Below are 21,244 nucleotides of genomic sequence, written 5' to 3'. Positions count from 1 at the left end.
GACTTCTGAGCCCCTCCGAGCCAAAGGCAGAAAGCCCAGCCAGCAGCCAAACGAAGCCTCAAGCGGTGGTTCCCACAGCGCAGCAACCCGGCAAAGGGGATGCAGCAAGGAAAACCACCGTCACCTCTCCGCTGGGAAGCGCGGAGCAAAGGCGAGTCCCCAGGCAATGCGGCCGATTTGATTGGCACAAGGCATGCAAACTCCACCCCCCAGTCGTTCTCAGACTCCTTATTGGGTGAGCAATGCAGCCAAGCAACACAGTTGGAGCCTCCCTACTCCCCGGCCAGAAGGGAGGGAGGGAGAGGAGCTGCTTCCTTTGAAACCCAGGAAATTTAAGGGACATCATCAATAAGGGACAGCAGCGGGACACGGTGCTGGGATAAGGGACTTTCCCACCAAATAAGGGACGGTTGACAGCTATGCAAGGGGGCAGGGATTGGAGGAAAAAACCACTGCTGACGTTTGCTAAGGATCAGAAACTTCTTATGGAAACTTCCTGCATGAAGGAGAAAAGTAGCTTTGTGATGTAAGTGGGCATTATTGTCTTGTTTAGTAGGGCCAGTTCTGGGTTGACTTCTAATACTTGATGAGTTGGCCGGGTAAATCTGAAGCCTACTATACTAAATATCTTCTGGATGACAAGTCTAATGATATCACAGTGGCCGTGGCAAAGTTTCTTTCAGTAGTCATACATATCAAAGGTCATCGTACTTAAGACTAAACAAGTATCGTCCCGGTCTCCCTTTCCTGGGGGTTGACTGTATGAATCTGCATTTTATTCTGGATGTATGTTACGGGTTTTTGGACCACCACCACCACCACCATCATCATTATTATTATTATTACGTGCTTGGTTATTTTGCATCTTTCTTGTATGATTGATGTCCAGAAAGCTGGATGTTTAATGAGTGAATATTACATTTAGCTGGCAGACAGAGAACTGGAATTCTTTTTATCTTTTCCCCACTTCCTGATGAATCATAGAGTTGGATGGGGTTGCAAGGGTCATCCAATCCAAACCCCTGCAATGCAAGGATCTTTTGCATAATAATAATAATAATAATAATAATAATAATAATAATAATAATAATAATAATTTTTATTTATATCCCACCCTCCCCAGCCGAAGCCGGGCTCAGGGCGGCTAACAACAATCAAATAATCAAACAGTCAAATAATCACACATTCTAAAAATATTTCATTATAAAAATTAATTAAAATCAAATTGATGGCAACCGATTAAGCAAAATTCTGTGCAGGTTGCCAGAGGAGGGAGTCAGGCTGCGCCCTGACCAAAGGCCTGGTGGAACAGCTCTGTCTTGCAGGCCCTGCGGAAAGATGTCAGGTCCCGCAGGGCCCTAGTCTCTTGTGACAGAGCGTTCCACCAGATTGGAGCCGCAGCCGAGAAGGCCCTGGCTCTAGTTGAGGCCAGCCTAACCTCTCTGAGGCCTGGGACCTTGAGGATGTTATTATTTGCAGACCATAGGTTTCTCTGTGGGGCATACCAGGAGAGGCGGTCCTGTAGGTATGAGGGTCCTAGTCCATATAGGGCTTTAAAGGTTAAAACCAGCACCTTAAACCTGATCCTGTACTCCACCGGGAGCCAGTGCAGCTGGTATAGCACCGGGTGAATGTGATCTCGCAGCGAAGACCCCATAAGGAGTCTCGCGCGGCATTCTGCACCCACTGGAGTTTCTGGGTCAGTCTCAAGGGCAGCCCCACGTAGAGCGAGTCACAATAATCCAGTCTGGAGGTGACCGTCGCGTGGATCACAGTGGCTAGGTCAGGGCGAGAGAGATAAGGAGCCAACTGCTTAGCTTGGCGGAGATGAAAAAAGATGAGGAGCTTGACCCCATGGCTCACGTGGGGGTTGTGGGTTCAAGTCCCATGTTGGGCAAAAGTTTCCTGCATCGCTAGGGGGGGTTGGACCAGATGACGTTTGTGGTTCCTTGCACCTCTGACAGTTTATACTTCCTTCCCCACTTGAGAGTCCCAGCAGCTGGGATTCAGAGCCTTAACCCCACAATGATCCATGCAACGGTCACCTCCAGGCTGGACTACTGTAATTCGCTCTATGCGGGGCTGCCCTTGATGCTGTCCCAGAAACTCCAGCGGGTGCAGAATGCTGCAGCGAGGCTCCTCACGGGGTCTCTGCCATGGGAGCACATTCACCCAGTGCTTTTCCAGCTGCACTGGCTCCCGGTGGAGTACAGGGTCAGATTGAAGGTGCTGCTTTTGACCTTTAAAGCCCTTCACGGCCTAGGACCCTCGTACCTACGGGACCGCCTCTCCTGGTATGCCCCACGGAGAACCTCAAGGCCCATAAATAGCAACACCCTAGTGGTCCCGGGCCCTAAGGAAGTTAAGATTAGCTTCAACCAGAGCCAGGGCCTTTTCAACACTGGCTCCAGCCTGGTGGAACGCTCTCATGAGACCAGGGCCCTGCGGGATCTGATTTCTTTCCGCAGGGCCTGTAAGACAGAGTTGTTCTGCCTGGTCTTTGGCTTGGAGCCAATTTGATTCCCTCCCTCTCTTTCTTTTTCCTTTTTCCTTTCTCCTCCTGCGATGAGGCTGCATTTTAATATTTTACTGTTTCAATATTTTAATATTGTATTTTAATCTTGTTTTTAAGTTGTATTCATTCAACTTGTTTTTATTATTGCTTGTTAGCCGCCCTGAGCTCGGCCTTGGCTAGGGAGGGCAGGGTATAAATAAAAATTATTCTTATTCTTATTCTCCTCTGTGAAAATTCGCTTTAATCTTTTCCAAACTGTGCAACGCAACCGTTGTGGATCGCACCCCGTGGGCGACTCTGGTCCGTGAGTCTGCTCTGAGCAGGGCTGGCACTGGGCGAGATGAAAGATGACAGCAATTAACAATGGCAATAAGAAAGCCCAAACAAACCCTCACCCCGATCGTCGCAAGCGTAGCCGTTGAAAATCACGTCATCGTTTTCGAACAGGGACTCCGGGGACGAGTTGAAATCGCTCTCCATTCCTCCTTCGGAATCGGAGCTGCTGTCGGAGCTGATTTTGATGACGCTGCTGCTGGTGAGGTCGCAACTTTTGGGGAACTTGGCCCCGCGGCCCTTCTGCTTCCCTGGAATAAAAGGTGGGGCAGAGCGGGAAACTGAGTGGGGGAGGCCGCTTAGAGAGGGAGGGGAGCCTCGGGGCGGACGGAAGGGAGGGAAGGGGCTATCGGAAAGGAGGAAGGAAGGCCCAGTTCCCACTACAGCTCCATGCAAAAGAATCCCCGCATGAAAACATCTAGCATGTCAGGACTGTTGCCTTTTCACCCTGCTTTTCTACATGCAGGGAATTCCCAGTATGAAAGACCATTCAAAAACACAAGCGACAGGCCGACCGCCTGGGTGAAAATGAGGCCTTAAGGACAGGCAGAGAACAGGAGAGGAGAGGAAAGGAAGAGAGCCAGCGTCCCAGAAATCACAAGGAGAAAAATTTGGACGTCAACTGCTTTCGTTCTGCACCTCCAGCACGCCTGGGCCTTGAATCATTTTCCCCCCCTTTTCTTTTGGGGAAGTGAATGCTGTCGGACTGTCACGCGCCTTGAAAATGCTTACAAGCGCCCCAATAATAACTCAGCCTGGGTGGTGCTTTGTTAATCTAGAATTTTAAAAGCTAAAAGGGGCGTTTTGAAAATGAGAAGCTGAGGACAGGTTTAAAATTGTAAGAGTTGGAAGGGATCGCCAAAAAGTCGAACCCCATGCAATGCAGTGGAATGGTCTCCCTCGGGAGGTTGTGGACTCTCCATCCTTGGAGGTTTTTAAGCACAGGTTGGATGGCCATCGGTCAGGGATGCTTTAGTTGAGCATAGCTGTCAACTTACAGATTTGAAAATAAGGGAACAACAGCCTCAAAAATAAGGGATCGGCAGCCAAAATAAGGGATTTTCCAGGCACAGGTATGTTTGACTTCTGAGCCCCACCGAGCCAAAGGCAGAAAGCCCAGCCAGCAGCCAAACAAAGCCTCAAGTGGTGGTTCCCACAGCGCAGCAACCCGGCAAAGGGGATGCAGCAAGGGAAACCACCGTCACCTCTCCGCTGGGAAGCACTGAGCAAAGGCGTGTCCCCAGGCAACGCGGCCGATTTGATCGGCAAAAGGCTTGCAAGCTCCACCCCCCAGTCGTTCTTAGATCCTTATTGGATGAGCAACGCAGCCAAGCAACCCAGTTGGAGGCTCCCTCCTCCCTGGCCGGCAGGGAGGGAGGGAGAGGAGCTGCTTCCTTTGAAACCTGGGAAATTTAAGGGACATCATCAATAAGGGACAGCAGCGGAACACGGCGCTGGGATAAGGGACTTTCCTGCCAAATAAGGGACGGTTGACAGCTATGTAGTTGAGATTCCGGCATTGCAGGCTCCTGGAAGATGACCCTTGTGGTATCTTCCAGCTCTAAAATTCTACGTTTCAGTGCAGGTACCCCAACTCCCTGCAATGCAGGAATCAAAGTTGAAAGAATCTATGGCAGGAGACCATCCAAACTCTCTTCCAAAACCTCCAGCGAAGCAGAGACCGACACCTTCTGAGGGAGTCCCATCTACCCCTGAACGGGCTTTTACTGCCAGAAAGTTCTTCCTGATGCTGAGTCGGAATCTCTCGTCATTTGGGTCCATCAGCCCCCTGGAGCTGCAGAAAGCAAGCTTGCTTCCCACTTCCACTTTGGATATTTGAAGGTGGCTCTCCTATCTCCTCTCAGTCTCCTCTTTCCCAGGCTAATCGTGCCCAGCTCCTTCGACCGCTCCTCATCAGGCTTGGCTTCCAGACCCTTGATCATTTTGGTTTGCCCTCCTCTGCACACGTTTAGAGACACCTAGGGCAAAGACCTGTGTGTGTGTGTGTGTGTGTGTGTGTGTGTGTGCTGGATGGAAGCCAACTTGATTCCAAAAAATGAATAAAATAAATCCATTTAGGAGGTGGTGGTGGAGGAAGAGGAGGAGGGAGGGAGGAGGCTATATTCTAAGTCCACAACCACCAGGGCAATTAACCACATGCCTGCGAGTCCCTGTTGCAAAGGAGTAGGAAAGATAAATACAGTGGTGCCTTGGTTCTCAAACGCCTTGGCTCCCAAACGCTGAAAACCCGGAAATAAGTGTTCTGGTTTTCAAACTTTTTTTGGGAAGCAGAGCGTCCGATTCGGCTGTTGGCTATTGTTTCTGGGACGCCTGCACCAATCAGAAGCTGTTTTTGAACATTTTGAAAGTCAAACGGACTTCTGGAACGGATTAAGTTTGGTGCTTTTGTATTTGCTGTTTATTTTACGTTTTTGTTTCTGAGGCTTTTTCAGTTCATTTGTTTCTGTGACTGCATGGAACCCAGTTCAGCTACTGACTGATTGATTGTGTGACTGTAGAAATGGATAATCCAAACAATGACTATCATCAGTGCAGGTAAAAGGATTTTTTTTTTTAACTTCATCATCTATAATACTGTCTTATTTATTTTATAGCGCAGGACATTGATTACTGCTTTCATTTAATGGATCAATGATCTCGTTAGAAAGCAAAATTCACGTTAAATTGCTGTTTTAGGGGTTGTTTTCAAAAGTCTGGAACGGATCAATCCATTTTGCGGATCAATCTATGGGAAAGCGCGCCTTGGTTTTGAAATGCTTTGGTTTTGGAACGGACTTCCGGAACGGATTAAGTTTGAGAACCGAGGTACCACTGTAGAAATAAATAAAGAAACAGATAGCAATAGAAAGAAAAGGGAGATGGGGTGGCGAAAGACCACGAGTGGAGGCTGGCAATGGGGTGAGGGGGAAGGGAAGCAAGGGAAGAAATGGGGGGGTGCCGCCGATTGCGACTGCACCGCAAGGAGGGCGTGGGGGGAGAGGGGATGAGGTTTCGGGAGGGGAGGGGAGAGCGCCGGGGGTCTTACGTTTTCTCTTAATGCCAGTTCCTCTCTCTCTTTTTCGTTTGGTTGAAGGAAAGTGCTTCTTAATTAGTGAGAGGAAGACGCCTCTGAAAAAAGTCGGGAGATGCAGAGATTTTACTCTTAACGGCCAGGTGGAGCCGAACCGCCGCTGACTGTATTTATTTATTTCAAAAATGAAAAGAGGGTAAACCAAAGGGGAAGGACACAGAGACTGAACGAAACGCGAAAGCAAAACAGAAACACCCAAACAACCCCAAAAAAACAACCTGTTCGGGATTGGAAGTGCGGCTACAAGCATCCGGCCGCTTGGCTTCTTTCTGACAGCCCATTGGTTGAGCTGGTGTGACATCACAGAATGTTCGGGAGTTCTAATACGAAGGCCGGGCAGTGGAGGGATTTAAGCAAGTTTGCTAGTAAATCAGAATGCTGCCTTTGGAAGGGGAGGTAGTGCCAGTACAGTGGTACCTCGCAAGACAAATGCCTCGTAGGACGAAAAACTCGCAAGACGAAAGAGTTTTTCGTTTTTTGAGTTGCTTCGCAAGACAAATTTCCCTATGGTCTTGCAAGTTTGTTTCCTTTTTCTTAAAACCGTGCATTCAGGGGGTGCAGTTGCGACTTGACTTCGAGGAGCAACTCATAGCACGCGGTGTGGTAGCCTTTTTTGAGGTTTTTGAAGACTTTGGTGATTTTTGAAGCTTTTCCAAAGTCCATGCTTCGCAAGACGAAAAAATCGCAAGACGAAAAAACTCGCAGAACGAATTAATTTCGTCTTGCGAGGTACCACTGTGGTTGGAAGGAGCTTAGGAGTCATACTGGGTTTGGGGAGAAGAGAGGGAGGAAAGATATTGGGGTTGGGGGGCAGGCAGTGAGTGTGGCTGACGGAAAGCAGCCTGGGCCATGAAATTTCCGCACACCAGATTGCAAATAAAAAATTGATTTGTATATTTTTTCTGAACCCGCCCTTTGCTTACAGTCAGGGAAATGCCATCGGATTAGAGGCGAGAAATAGAAGGGCAGTTGTGTTACAGGGAGCCTCCAAAAATCTTGCGAAGCAGTTCCTCCTCCGGAGAGGGGGAACGTTCCACCTCTACTGTAGAAGAGGTGCAAGGACCAGAGGATGCTACTGAGAGACTTAACGCCGCTCCAGAGAGGGGGCAAGCACGCCCTTGCCATCGCCGATCCTGCGCAGCAATCTGAAGCGCAGGGAGGGGCGGAAACGGTCAGGGGTGACAAGATTTTTATGTTGGGGGTGGTACAAAAAAAGACCACTCCCGGATTCTGCTAGTGACTGAGCCAGACATGAGCCTTGGGGCTCTCCATTGTAAATAAAAAGGTAAGGGTAAAGGGACCCCTGACCATTAGGTCCAGTCGTGGCCGACTCCGGGGTTGCGGCGCTCATCTCGCTTTATTGTACAGCTTCCGGGTCATGTGGCGTACAGCTTCCGGGTCATGTGGCCGGCAGGACTAAGCCGCTTCTGGTGAACCAGAGCAGTGCACGGAAACGCCGTTTATCTTCCCGCCGGAGCGGGACCTAGGTGGGCAGGAACCGAGCAACGGGAGCTCACCCCATCGCGGGGATTCGAACTGCCAACCTTCTGATCGGCAAATCCTAGGCTGTGTGGTTTAACCCAAAGCGCCACACTTACGTTCTGAGAAAAACAAGTCTGCGTTTGTGTGACCAAGTATACCCAAAAGGGCAAGAGACTTGACACGTGGATAGGGTAAAAAAATAAAATCAGGGAGGGGGAGATGGGAAAAGTAAGGAAGGATGCATGGACAAATGAGGGGGGGGGTGTCACTTGATGCAAATAGGGGCAAAAGAGCGGCTTCTATGGGTACGCACCTTGCCCCAATCTCACCCAACGCTCCCCCGTCCAGCTCCCGGGACATGAACGCTGGTCAGCGAGACTGGTAGTGAGCGTATGAGCTTGGATGGGAACAAACACTCCCCCCCCCCCCAAATGATAATGTAGAAGCAGAACCCAGCCAGCATTCATTTATAAAGGGGAGATGGGGGTTAGGAAAGAGGAAAGGGTTAGAACCGACAGTGAAAACCTCGGGGCAGGCATATCGCATGCGGCCCCAGCAGATATTCTTATTAAGCACTGCCACTGTTCTATATTGTTCACTGTTCTTTATTGGCCGAGGGAGCCGGTGTACAGCTTCCGGGTCATGTGGCCAGCAGGACTAAGCTGCTTCTGGCAAACCAGAACAGCGCACAGAAATGCCGTTTACTTTCCCGCCGGAGCGGTACCTATTTATCTACTTGCACTTTGACGTGCTTTCAAACTGCTAGGTTGGCAAGAGCAGGGACCGAGCAACGGGAGCTCACCCCATCGCGGGGATTCGAACCACCGACCTTCTGATCAGCAAGTCCTAGGCTCTGTGGTTTAACCCACAGCGCCACCCGATGCTTACAACATATATATAAAAGAATATTTGACCCTAAAAAGCTTCCCCTATGCAGGGCTGTCTTCAGATGTCTTCTAAAGGTTGTATAGTTACTCATTTCCTTGACATCGGATGGGAGGGCACCAGCACCGAGAAGGCCCTGCTTCATTAAGGTAAAGGTAAAGGTACCCCTGCCCGTACGGGCCAGTCTTGACAGACTCTGGGGTTGTGCGCCCATCTCACTCAAGAGGCCAGGGGCCAGCGCTGTCCGGAGACACTTCCGGGTCACGTGGCCAGCGTGACATCGCTGCTCTGGCGAGCCAGAGCCGCACACGGAAACGCCGTTTACCTTCCCGCCAGTAAGCGGTCCCTATTTATCTACTTGCACCCGGAGGTGCTTTCGAACTGCTAGGTTGGCAGGCGCTGGGACCGAGCAGCGGGAGCGCACCCCGCCGCAGGGATTCGAACCGCCGACCTTTCGATCGGCAAGTCCTAGGCGCTGAGGCTTTAACCCACACTGCTTCATTGCACAGGGGCAAAGCCCAGCCCAGTTGAGAGTTCAGGGGCAGGGCAGCCCCCCGCCTCCAAAATGCTGGGTTCTGAGAGGCCGCAGCGAGAAACAGGCCCTCCTACCCCGGATGCGCACAAACTCACTCGGCAGCAGATACGAAGCAGGTCAGCTGCCCCTCGCTCTCGTCCAGGACCTCCCGGGTTCGGGCCTCGCCTGTCGACTGTAGGCCGATCACGACGCACTGCGAAAGGGGGGAGGAACCGAGAGAGGGTTTGTCTGGTAAAGATTCTGTATGGCTCAGGTCCCCGTTTACAGACATTCACAAACCCAGAAGCGGCACTTTAAAAGACGCGCACACACAAACCCAGCCCCCCCCCCAAAGAGTGGCTAGAGCAATTCCAGAATCCTTTCCGAGCGCGATTTCACGAGCCTTTGCACCGAATTTTGAGAGTTGAGAGTTTTAGCAGGAAGGTTTGGAGGGTGCTATTGTGGTGGAGTTTGATTTTTTTTTAAAAGGGGTTTTCAATGGTTTCCAGAGGTTTAGCAGGCGTTTTCAGGCTTTGTCAATGGCGCCCCCCGATATGTGCATATTTCCTGTAAATGCATGGTGCCTCCGAATGTAACCCCCACATAAATGGGGGGGGGGGTGCCTGAATCTCATTTCACATATTACAGAGAAAACAGAGCAACAGATGAAAACTAAAAGGTGACAAGCGAAACTGGGGGTACAGTGGTTCCTTCGTTCTCAAACTTAATCCGTTCCGGGAGTACGTTCGACTCCCAAAACTGTTCCAAAACCAAGACGCGGCTTCCGATTGGCTGCAGGAGCTTCCTGCCCTCAAGCGGAAGCCGCGTCAGACGTTTGGTTTCCGAAAAAACGTTTGCAAACTGGAACACTCACTTCTGGATTTTTGGTGTTTGGGAGCCAAAACGTACGAGTACCAAGGCGTTCAAGAGCCGAGGTACAACTGCATTGCTTTTGTTTGTTACTATGCTAGGTATTTTTGTGGTTTTATACTGTGATCCTTGGATGACGGGAGGTATAACAATTCAATTAAGTAATAATAATACTGTTGTGTGTGGATCAAAATAGCAAAGCCCAATTATCGAATATCGAAATTATCTGATTGTCAAGTCTAGTTCTAACTTGACCTAGCTTGGGTTGTCTTGAAAACGATGCCTCTGCTTTATATGCAACAAAGAAATGCCAAACCATATTAAAAGGGTCTGGAGGTTCTAGCCCTGGTCAAAATCTCAAATGATGAGTACTGTATTTTTTGCACCATAACACTTTTTTCCTCCTAGAAAGTAAGGGGAAATGTCTGTGCGTGTTATGGAGGGAATGCCTATGAGTGGCGGGGGGGATCTGCTGCAGTCGTGAGCAGAGGATCCATGGTTCCCCTTCCTTCCCTCCTCCGTGGCTCACTTTGAAACAGCAAAGCGGGAGAAGAGCCGCTGAGTGGGGAGGAGAGAGGGACAGAGAGCCTGCTTGCTTTAAAGGAGCAAAGCAGGGGAGGAGAGGAGCTGCTTACACGAGTGTAAGCGGCTCCTGTCCAGTTGGTTCCTTTAAAGCAAGCAGGCTCTCTGTCCCTCTCTCCTCCCCACTCAGTTCGCTAAATAGCAGCAAAGTTTTTCAGCTTGTTAAGCTGGGGATGAGCGGGGAGGAGGGAGAAAAGCAGAGCCTGCTTGCTTTAAAGGAGCAAAGCGGGAGAGGAGAGGAGCCTCCTCCCCTTATACCCCTCTTCTTCATTATTAGCAGCATCCTTCTCCACCCACCCCACGCATGCTCCTTGTCCCTTGAGTGCTTTTCCTTCCCTCCCCCACTTAAAACGTGGTTACAAAGCACGGATCCACATGGATCCTCAGGATTTTTGCACTGGGTCACCCCAAATTCACCATCAGATCACATAGCATGTCCATGGCTACATCTTGCACCAAAAAAAATCACGCACCCACTGTTGCTTGGGGCCGCAGTGGTGCAAAAACGTGGTTAACAAAGCATGGATCCACATGGATCCTCAGTATTTTTGCATTGGGCTACTCCAAACTCACTGTCAGATCACATGTCTGTGGCCACAGCATGAACCACAAAAATCATACATCCACTGTTTCATTTAGAATATTTTTTTTCTTGTTTTCCTTCTCTAAAAACTATGTGCGTGTTATGGTCGGGTGCGTGTTATAGAGCGAAAAATACAATATTTTCTTCCATTACAGATACCCCCCAGAATGAGTGGTACCAAGGGTCAAATTTTCGGCCGAGTTGCAATTACTATTTGAGCTTCCGGGATCGTATACCCAACCTACTCTTTTGACAAAACCGGTTATCGCCAAAAATCCCTGGCAGCGTTAATGTTGGGTGACAAGCGATAGTTTCCTTAGGAGGTGTGGTCTCTCAGCACCTCCAGCAAACATCCAGCTCATCGAAGACTTTCGGGAAATTCTCTCTCTGTCTCACCTTGCCCTTGTTCAGTTCCTCTTTCGCCAACTCGACGAGACGCCGGACCTTTGCAGCAATGCAGAGGTACTTGAAGAAGCGCTGGTGGGCGGACCAGAACTGACCCCACAAAGATTTCCGGGACTCTAAGCCTATCAGGTCGGCAGCTTTCTGGAAAACCCCCAGGGCTTCTGCCCACTAGAGAGAGAGAGAGAGAGAGAGAGAGAGAGAGAGAGAAATTAATTTTTCTGTTTTACCATTTAAAGTACAGTGGTACATAATATAATGTTTGAGGATTGGGAAAGATTGGGGAAGAAAGGGGTCAAGTTCCCCGCATGTACTTTGTTAAAGGAAAATATAATGAAAATGATGTATAGGTGGTATTTGACTCCTGAAAAATTAGCAAAGATATATCATAATAGTGACAATATATGTTGGAAATGTAAAGAAAAGGAAGGAACCTTTTATCATATGTGGTGGACCTGTCCCAGCGTGAAAGACATCTGGGAAAAGATGTATAATGAATTGAAAAAAATGTTGAAATATAGATTTATAAAGAAACCAGAGGCCTTTATTCTTGGAATAACAGGTTTGGAACTGCCCAAGAAAGATGTTAAATTGTTTTTGTATGCCACAACTGCTGTCCGTATTTTGTTAGCTAAAAAGACCAGAAGGAGGAGGAGTATCAGGAAGAGTGGAATAAATTTAATGATTATTTAGTTAAATTTGTTAAGTTAAACTAACTGAAAATAGCTTGCAGATACTTAATGGGCTTAGGATTTTATTTATGTTAAGTGATGAATTAATATGTTTAATTCCATAAGGTGAAGATCTAAGGATGTTAATGTTTAAGTTAAATTTCATAAAAATTGGGATTTGGAGAACCGTTAAAAAGATATGCAATGAAATTCAACCAAGGGGAAGCGAGGAAGTCACTCAACAAAATTAATAACTGTAATTTTTAATAAGGCTATGATTTATGTTTGTTTGTCTTGTGTGCTTATTTGTTTGTTTATAATATTATGAAAACTAATAAAAAAATGTTGGGGAAAATAAAAGTACAGTGGTACCAAGGCGTGGCTTCTGATTGGCTGCAGGAAGCACTTAACGCTCCAGAAATTTTAACCCTTGCGTAAACTCCCTGCTTACCAGCTGAGCCGCCTTGTTGTAGACAAGCTTATACTCTGGGTCCAGTGGGATTTCCTCTATCCTGAAGGTGACCCCCGAAAAGCTGAGCTGCCGAGCGATGTACATCCCGCTCACTTTCATGTCCATGGCGACAATCTCCATTGCACCGACGCCCCTGGAGGGGAGACCAAAGCAGTCGTTGAGGAAGAAGAAGAAGAGTTTGGGTTTGATATCCCGCCTTTCACTCCCCTTCAGGAGTCTCAAAGCGGCTAACATTCTCCTTTCCCTTCCTCCCCCACAACAAACACTCTGTGAGGTGAGTGGGGCTGAGAGACTTCAGAGAAGTGTGACTGGCCCAAGGTCACCCAGCAGCTGCATGTGGAGGAGCGGAGACGCGAACCCGGTTCCCCAGATTACGAGACTACCGCTCTTAACCACGACGGCTGAACGTCGGAACAGGACTCCCCGCCCGCCTCTGTCCATGCCCATCAAACCATCATGGCTCAAAAGGTGATGTTTGTTTGCTTCCGATCGCTTGTAACCCACAATTCAATTTCACAATTCAATCAGTTTATTACAGTCATAGACCAGCAGTCAGAGAATAGAATATTAAGTGGATAAAAAACAAAACTGATAATTAAAACAGATAAAAACAAAAAACAAATAAAAACATTCAGTAGAACAGACAATTAAAACAATGTACAACAGTGAATTTAGATACACTGTGCAACAATAAACTATCCCGGGGAGTTGACTCAGAGTCACCCATGGAACAAGGTTTGGGGATTTTCATGCCGGACTATTTTGAGTTGGGCGATGGTCTGCGTCTACAGATTTGCACACAGAATCTGGCGACCATCCAGGTCTTCTTCTGCTCTTTGCCTAACAGCAAAAGGTCAAATTTTTGCTTTTGTGGGAAGTGGGCGAGCCTCACCAGTAGGGGATCCATGAACTTACTGCGTGCCTCTTTGTAAAGGGGACATTTAAAGAATAAGTGTACAGTGGTGCCCCGCAAGACGAACACCTCGCAAGACAGAAAACCCGCTAGATGAAAGGGTTTTCCGTTTTGGAGGCGCTTCGCAAAACGAATTTCCCTATGGGCTTGCTTCGCAAGACGAAATGTCTTACGAGTTCCTGCGGGTTTCCCCCCCTTGTTCCCCCCTTTTCCTAAGCCGCTAAGCCGCTTAACAGCTGATCCGCTAAAAGCCTCTAAACCACTAATAGGGCTAATCCGCTAAGGTGTCAATGGGCTTGCTTCGCAAGACGAAAAAACCGCTAGACGAAGAGCCTCACGGAACGGATTAATTTCGTCTTGCGAGGCACCACTGTAAGCTTGTAACCCACTTTTTCCAAGTGATGGTGTGCAAACGCTCGCAAAATTCACTGAAAAAAATGTGCAGCGGAAAAGGAAGAGGCTAGGAAATACGACTCCTTGAGAACAACGCTCCGCAGCCCCAAACAGCCTGAAGCAAAATAAGATTTGAAGGCAGTTTCGTACGTGCTTCCTGGTTTCCACTAACCGCAACTTGTTGCTACATGCAAGCAAGAAACCGTGGTTACATAAACCACGGTTTATAGAGACAACTACCTAGGTTGAGAAAACACACAGGTTGATCTAAACTTCCTTCCGTAAATTTTCACTTGAACCAAACTAACCACAAACCAAAATAACTTTGTTGGTAAGGAAGGTGGGGAATATGTCAGGTCTGCAGTTCAGGTTGGGTTTAAAAATTGTGAGTCTGTTCACTTGTATAATTCGAAATTCTCACAGTGACGGGAAGAAACGAAGGAGATGGAAAATCACCACCGCTTCCCCAAACATACCGCTTCTCGATGGCCGATAGGAAGTCGTCAAATGATCGGAAAGGGGTCCCTTCTCCCCAAATACCCAGCCGGCTCATGTATATCATGTTCTTTGGCTCGGAGGCACCTGTCAAGAGCAAAAGATGCTTAAAGGTCAGGAAAAGTTTGGTGCAGCCTGACCAATCACTACCACTAATACCCCTCCACCGAATTCCCTTCCTTCCTCTGCAAATCAGCCGTTTTCTCCTGCTTGCATGTTTGGCATTGCTGCTGACTCTTCCCATGCAACCTTGTGACTCTTGTTTATTTTGAGGTTGAATCCTGACAAAAGTACTGTTTTGGGGGGACGGGGGGTGGTCAGCTGTGGAGGACTCCCTGGTCCTGAATGGGGTAACTGTGCCCCTGAAGGACCAGGTGCGCAGCCTAGGAGTCATTTTGGACTCACAGCAGTCCATAGAGGTGCAGGTCAATTCTGTATCCAGGGTGGCTGTCTACCAGCTCCATCTGGTACGCAGGATGAGACCCTCCCTGCCCACAGACCGTCTCACCAGAGTGGTGCATGCTCTAGTTATCTCCCACTTGGACTACTGACATGCGCTCTCTGTGGGGCTACCTTTGAAGGTGACCTGGAAACTACAACTAATCCAGAATGCAGCAGCTAGACTGGGGACTGGGAGTGGCTGCCAGGACCACATAACACCGGTCCTGAAAGACCTACATTGGCTCCCAGTACGTTTCCGAGCACAATTCAAAGTGTTGGTGCTGACCTTGAAAGCCTTAAACAGCCCAGTATCCCTGAAGGAGCGTCTCCACCCCCATTGTTCAGCCCAGACATTGAGATCCAGCTCCCGAGGGCCTTCTGGCAGTTCCCTCACTTGCAGAAGGGAATTTACCGGGAACCAGGCAGAGGGCCTTCTCAGTAGTGGCACCTGCCCTGTGGAATGCCCTCCCACCAGATGTCAAGGAAATAAACAACTACATGACTTTTAGAAGACATCTGAAGGCAGCCCTGTTTAGGGAAGTTTTTAATGTTTGATGTTTTGTCGTGTTTTTAATATTCTGCTGGGAGATGCCCAGAGTGGCTGGGGAAACCCAGCCAGTTGGGCAGGGTATAAGTAATAAATTGTTATTATTATATTATTATTTGCTGCCCCCTTATTTGGAGGACAGACATGTTTGCCCTGGGAAGATCCAGCCGCCGCCGAAAGGAAGGAACCGCTCTGCTCATTAGGCATGGCATTCAGCCAAGTCTGTGCAGGTTGTGTTTTTGCTATGAGAGAGGGAGTCAACTCCGACTTTGAGTTGCCTGATTACTGACCAGCACGCTCTTATGATACCAACCCATGATGGGCATACTTTGCCCCCCTCACTTATAGGTTCTCAAAGCAGCCACCCCCCACCGCCGACCAGAACTCACCTGTGGCACTGGCATAAACCACCCTTGCGAGAGGCAGCTTGTTCTGCAGGTCCAATACTGCTTTGCCCATCTTAGTAGAGCTGGCATTTTTGGCTTTGTGGCATTCATCAAACACAATCTGGAAGTAGGCACCCGTTAAGGATAGTAGGGAGAATGCGAGTAGCGAGTCAAATTACCGGTAAGTAGCTGGACCGGCAGATTCAACTACTTGATGGTGCAGAGGTGGCCAGATTGACTGGGGAAATCAGGAGGACCCAAACTTCAGCAGAGAATGGGATAAATATAGATTGTACCGTATTAATAATATTTTTTTATTTATACCCCGCCCTCCCCAGCCAAGACCGGGCTCAGGGCAGCTAACAAGCAATAATAAAAACAAGTTGATTAAAATACGATTTAAAAGATTAAGATACAACATTAGAACATTAGGATGCAGCCACTTCATAGGAGGAGAAAGGAAAAAGGAAGAGGTGGAGGAAATCAAACTGATTCTAAGCAACCAAGAGGAACAACTCTGTCTTACAGGCCCTGCAGAAGGAAATCAGATCTTGCAGGGCCCTGGTCTCATGAGACAGAGCGTTCCACCAGGCTGGAGCCAGTGTTGAAAAGGCCCTGGCTCTGGTTGAGGCTAATCTGACTTCCTTAGGGCCCAGGACCTCTAGGGTGTTGCTATATGTGGACCTTAAGGTCCTCCGTGGGGCATGCCGGGAGAGGCGGTCCCGTAGGTACGAGGGTCCTAGGCCGCGAAGGGCTTTAAAGGTCAAAACCAGCACCTTAAACCTGACCCTGTACTCCACCGGGAGCCAATGCAGCTGGAAAAGCACTGGGTGAATGTGCTCCCATGGCAGAGACCCTGTGAGGAGCCTCACTGCTGCATTCTGCACCCGCTGAAGTTTCTGGGACAGCTTCAAGGGCAGTAGAGCGAATTACAGTAGTCCAGCCTGGAGTGATTTTTAATGAATGATTTTAGAGTGTTGTTTGTGCTGTACTTTTGTCTCTGCGCAGCGTCCCTTCAGCGAAGCGGGAGGAGAAACAGAGCCCCTTCCCCCTGTTCTCCTCCTCTAAAACTAGGTGCGTCTTATAGAGCGAAAAACACAGTACGCGGTGGCAGATATTTTAAGCCCCCCCCCCCCCCCCAGCTGCAGGGAAATATGCAAAGGAAGGCTCTTCGGAGCAAAAAAAGAGAGGCATGGAGCGTTGCAACATCGGAAAGACATGCGTGCACAAAGAACACGCGCAGAGCTCGGTTTATTTCTCTTAGGATACAACACCATCGAAATCTTCCTTGCACCAATCCAGAATCTGCTTCAAGCGGGTCCTGTGCTGGCCACCGGCTTGGCTTTCGCCGATGAGGGCCGAGTAAGTGGCAAATAAGACTCCTTCCGAGGTAGCTGTGTCGCCGTATTTAATCTACAGTCAGGAAGGGGGAAAGAGCATATAAGCTACAGGACAATGATAACTGTGGCTTTAAGGATGAATGAGAACCCTTTACCAAGTATCTGAAGACGCAATAAAGCGAACTGGACTCCTTGGCAAACTTTTTATTGATAATAATCAGCTAAATAGTTTGAGGATCTTGTCCGCGACAGGGTGAGCGCCTGTTGCTCGGTCCCTGCTCCTGCCCGCCTAGCAGTTCGAAAGCACATCAAAGTGCAAGTAGATAAATAGGTAAATGGCGTTTCCATGCGCTGCTCTGGTTCGCCAGAAGCGGCTTAGTCCTGCATGACCCGGAAGCTGTACGGCGGCTCCCTTGGCCAATAATGCAAGAAGAGCGCCGCAACCCCAGAGTCAGCCACGACTGGACCTAATGGTCAGGGGTCCCTTTACCTTTACCTATATGTTGGAAGCTGCTTAGAGTGGCCAGAGTGGTACCTATTTATCTACTTGCACTTTGACGTGCTTTCGAACTGGTAGGTTGGCAGGAGCAGGGACCGAGCAACGGGAGCTCACCCCGTCATTGCGGGGATTCGAACTGCCGACCTTCTGATTGGCAAGTCCTAGGCTCTGTGGTTTAACCCACAGCGCCACCCGCGTCCCGTATTGCAAATTAGATGGACATATAATATGCAGTTGGAAATTAGATGGACTTATAATATACAGTTGGAAAAGTTACCTAAAAAACCCACAGAGGGGAGGAGGAACGAACCTTGTGCAACTTTTATTACTTGTGATGCTGAGTGTCAAGGAATTTGTAAAATCTAATAAGAACCATTTAAAGAGAGAAAGAGAGAGAGACATGGCTCCCGTACCTTGTTTAAAGCATGCACAGGAATGTCAGGGGCATCGATATCCTTCAGGTCCCTCTCGGCATCATACTTGAGATCGTTCGAGGCGCTGAACCTGACAAACGAGAGCAGGGAGCGTAAAGACCTGGGAGGATCTGCGGATCAGCGTAGAAGTGGTACTAAGGTAAAAACCCCGCTTGCTTTCGTCTCTGACCCAGAAGAAATCACAGCCCTTCCCCCCTTTTTATCCGCACAACAACCCTGCGAAGCAGGGTAGGCTGAGAGACGGGGGCGGTCCTGCCTCCTCCAGGTCACCCAGCGAGTTTCGTGGCCGAGTGGGCGATTTGAACCCTGGTCTCTCCTAGGGGGGGTAGTCTGGCACTCTGAACACTACAATACACTGACAATTTCCCCTCTGTAATATACATTTGTGTGCCTTGTTTTCACTGAGAGAGAGAGAGAGAGAGAGAGCGCCTCTGTGGTGTAATAGTGTTAAGTATGTTTCCAAGCACAATTCAAAGTGTTGGTGTTGACCTTTAAAGCCCCAGTATACCTGAAGGAGTGTCTCCACCCCCATCGTTCTGCCCGGACACGGAGGTCCAGCTCTGAGGGCCTTCTGGCCATTCCCTCCCTGTGAGAAGTGAGGTTACAGGGATCCAGGCAGAGGGCCTTCTCGGTGGTGGAGCCCACCCTGTGGAACGCCCTCCCAGCAGATGTCAAGGCAATAAACAACTGTTTTACTTTTAAAAGAGAACTGAAGGCAGCCCTCTTTGGGGAAGTTTTTAATGTTTTATTGTGTTTTTAATATTCAGTTGGAAGCCACCCAGAGTGGCTGGGGAAACCCAGCCAGATGGGCGGCGTATAAATAATAAATTATTATTATTATTATTATTATTATTATTATTATTATTATTATTATTATGACCTGGGGAGACCAGGGTTCGAATCCCTCCCTCGCAGGGTTCTTGTGAGGATGAAATGTGGAGGAGCAGGACCACGTACACCACCTTGAGCTACTTGGAACAAAAATAGGTGGTACATAGAAATGCAATAAATGAAATAAAAAGGTTCCCAGTCTCCCCACCCTCTACTAAATACAATGCAAGCCTTGGAGAGCCTAGCTGGGAGGGATAATATGGTGATGAGAAAAGGGTCTGTACTGCCTCGTGACATATTAAAATACCGCCATCTGTTCTCCCCGCCCCCCCAAAAACCCCACCAAAATGGCTGCTCAGAAGATAAACACCACGATGGCCTCATTGAGCCTCCAGAGCTCCAAGAAAGATCCTGGCTGAATGTCCGAACCTTCGAAACACGCCTTGCGCACTCACCACAGGGACTTTTTCCTCCCCTTCAGGTAGTTTTCGAAGATGATCCCTGCGACCGTCCGGCCTTTCCCGACACCGGCGCCGTCCCCGATGAGGAAGCCGGCTCTCTGCCCGTTGGGGAGCAGGACTTCGTGTTGCTGCACGTCCGGGAAAGGGAAAGCAGGTGGGGGGGCAGGTTAGGAGGGTAGGGGTGGCGGCACAACCTTCCAGAAGTTGTGGAGCCAGAGGCAGTCCCTGGTTTCCCTGCCCCTGATTGAGGGAGCGCCATTTCTCGCTCTCAGGAAAGAATGCCTCTTCTAAATTCTTCTAATTATATCTGGGGGGATTCCAGTTTCCCCGTCTCTGAGCGGAGAAGAGGCATTCCTTGCTCCCATGAGAGAATGCCTCTTCTAAATGCCTCTAATTATATCTGGGGGGGGGGGGCTGCAAGTTCCTGATCCTCCTGATCAAGAGAGAATGCCTCTTCTAAACAGAGGAATTATTCCTGCATGAAGCACAGAATACTGCTACTGTTCATTTATTTATATTTGTCGGTTGCTTCCTCTCGCAGAGTGGCCCATAGCGCCCGTCATTGAAAACCAGTTAAGGGCGCCTGTTGTTTTTTTAAAAAAAATGCGGCAGCTAGACTGGTGACTGGGAGTGGCCGCCGGGACCTGAGAGATCTGCATTGGCTCCCAGTATGTTTCCGAGCACAATTCAAAGTGTTGGTGCTGACCTTGAAAGCCCTAAACGGCCTCGGTCCAGTATACCTGAAGGAGCGTCTCCACCCCCATCGTTCAGCCCAGACACTGAGGTCCAGCTCTGAGGGCCTTCTGGCGGTTCCCTCATTGCGAGAAGTGAGGTTACAGGGAACCAGGCAGAGGGCCTTCTCGGTAGTGGCGCCCGCCCTGTGGAACGCCCTCCCATCAGACGTGAAGGAAATAAGCAGCTATCTTCTCTTTAAAAGACATCTGAAGGCAGCCCTGCTTAGGGAAGTTTTTAATGTTTGATGCTGTATTGTTTTTAACACTTGATTGGGAGCCACCCAGAGTGGCTGGGGAAACTCAACCAGATGGGCGGGGTATAAATAATAAATTCTTCTTCTTCTTCTTCTTCTTCTTATTATTATTATTATAAAATCTAAACAGGCTAAAGCAGTGTTGGTCAGCACAGACAATCTTGAACATAGCTTCCTATGTCGCTATTACAAACCTAACTGGAACTTCAAAAAGCTCTGGTATGGCTTCCTGCAAACCTGGCACACGTTAAGTAACCGCCTCCCACATACCTGGAAGGCCTAAATAATCGCTTCCTGCATACCTGGCAGGCGTAGGTAATCGCTTCCAGCTGTAGTGCAGAGAGTAATCCATTGTCAGCGGTTGAGGCGGGGAGGGAGACGGTGTAGGTGACGTCTGGAGGGGGGACGCTGGAGAGGGTACTCGTCTCCACCACTCGGTCGGGGTGCTGCTTCCCCAGCTTGGCTGGAAAGGTGAGGGGGGGGGGAATTGTCAGCTGTTTTGACATTTGTCACCCCTGCTGCCTGCTTCCTGCAGTGGCAGCGCTATGTTTTTGCAAAGTTGCGGCCTTCCCCAACTTGCATAAGGGAGGGTGATTAATAATAATGATAATGATAATAATAATAATAATACCAAGGTAAAAAAAGGTAAAGGACCGCGGCAGTTAAGTCCAGTCGCGAACAACTCTGGGGTTGAGGCACTCATCTCACTTTACTGGCCGAGGGAGCCAGCGTACAGCTTCCGGGTCATGTGGCCAGCAGGACTAAGCCGCTTCTGGCAAAACCAGAGCAGCGCACAGAAACACCGTTTACCTTCCTGCCGGAGCGGTACCTATTTATCTACTTGCACTTTGACGTGCTTTCGAACTGCTAGGTTGGCAGGAGCAGGGACCGAGCAACGGAAGCTCACCCTGTCGTCGTGGGGATTCGAACCGCCGACCTTCCGATCGGCAAGCCCAAGGCTCAGTGCTTTAGACCACAGTGCCACCCACGTCCCCGAGAACCAAGGTACCACTGTAGTAAATAATAATAATAATAAACATGCTAGCTGTGCCACAACTCTCATATTACATGAGCTGCTTCTGTGAGCCTGTTTGGCTGGGATAAAGAAACCAAACC

The 21,244-nt window shown here is 49.0% G+C and overlaps 1 protein-coding gene across 4 annotated transcripts in view; it reads right to left on the bottom strand.

The window, feature by feature from the left end:
- Positions 1 to 21,244, bottom strand: part of SBNO2 (strawberry notch homolog 2) — a 114,641-nt gene that overhangs the window by 27,490 nt on the left and 65,907 nt on the right. For all 4 annotated transcript variants that reach the window (XM_083720184.1, XM_083720183.1, XM_083720182.1 and 1 more), the window contains 11 exons: positions 20,431 to 20,591; positions 19,135 to 19,268; positions 17,828 to 17,918; positions 16,845 to 16,988; positions 15,579 to 15,696; positions 14,183 to 14,288; positions 12,380 to 12,533; positions 11,252 to 11,428; positions 8,937 to 9,034; positions 5,895 to 5,977; positions 2,911 to 3,099 (listed from right to left, as the gene is read on the bottom strand). In XM_083720184.1, the coding sequence (XP_083576310.1) occupies positions 2,911 to 3,099; positions 5,895 to 5,977; positions 8,937 to 9,034; positions 11,252 to 11,428; positions 12,380 to 12,533; positions 14,183 to 14,288; positions 15,579 to 15,696; positions 16,845 to 16,988; positions 17,828 to 17,918; positions 19,135 to 19,268; positions 20,431 to 20,591 (1,455 nt within the window). The remainder of the gene's footprint in view (positions 1 to 2,910; positions 3,100 to 5,894; positions 5,978 to 8,936; positions 9,035 to 11,251; positions 11,429 to 12,379; positions 12,534 to 14,182; positions 14,289 to 15,578; positions 15,697 to 16,844; positions 16,989 to 17,827; positions 17,919 to 19,134; positions 19,269 to 20,430; positions 20,592 to 21,244) is intronic.

The sequence above is a fragment of the Podarcis gaigeae genome, assembly GCF_964106915.1.
Source record: "Podarcis gaigeae genome assembly, chromosome: 18".
Lineage (NCBI taxonomy): Eukaryota > Metazoa > Chordata > Lepidosauria > Squamata > Lacertidae > Podarcis > Podarcis gaigeae.
The sequence above is the reverse complement of the archived record's forward strand: the minus strand, read 5'-3'. Positions and strand labels throughout refer to the sequence as shown.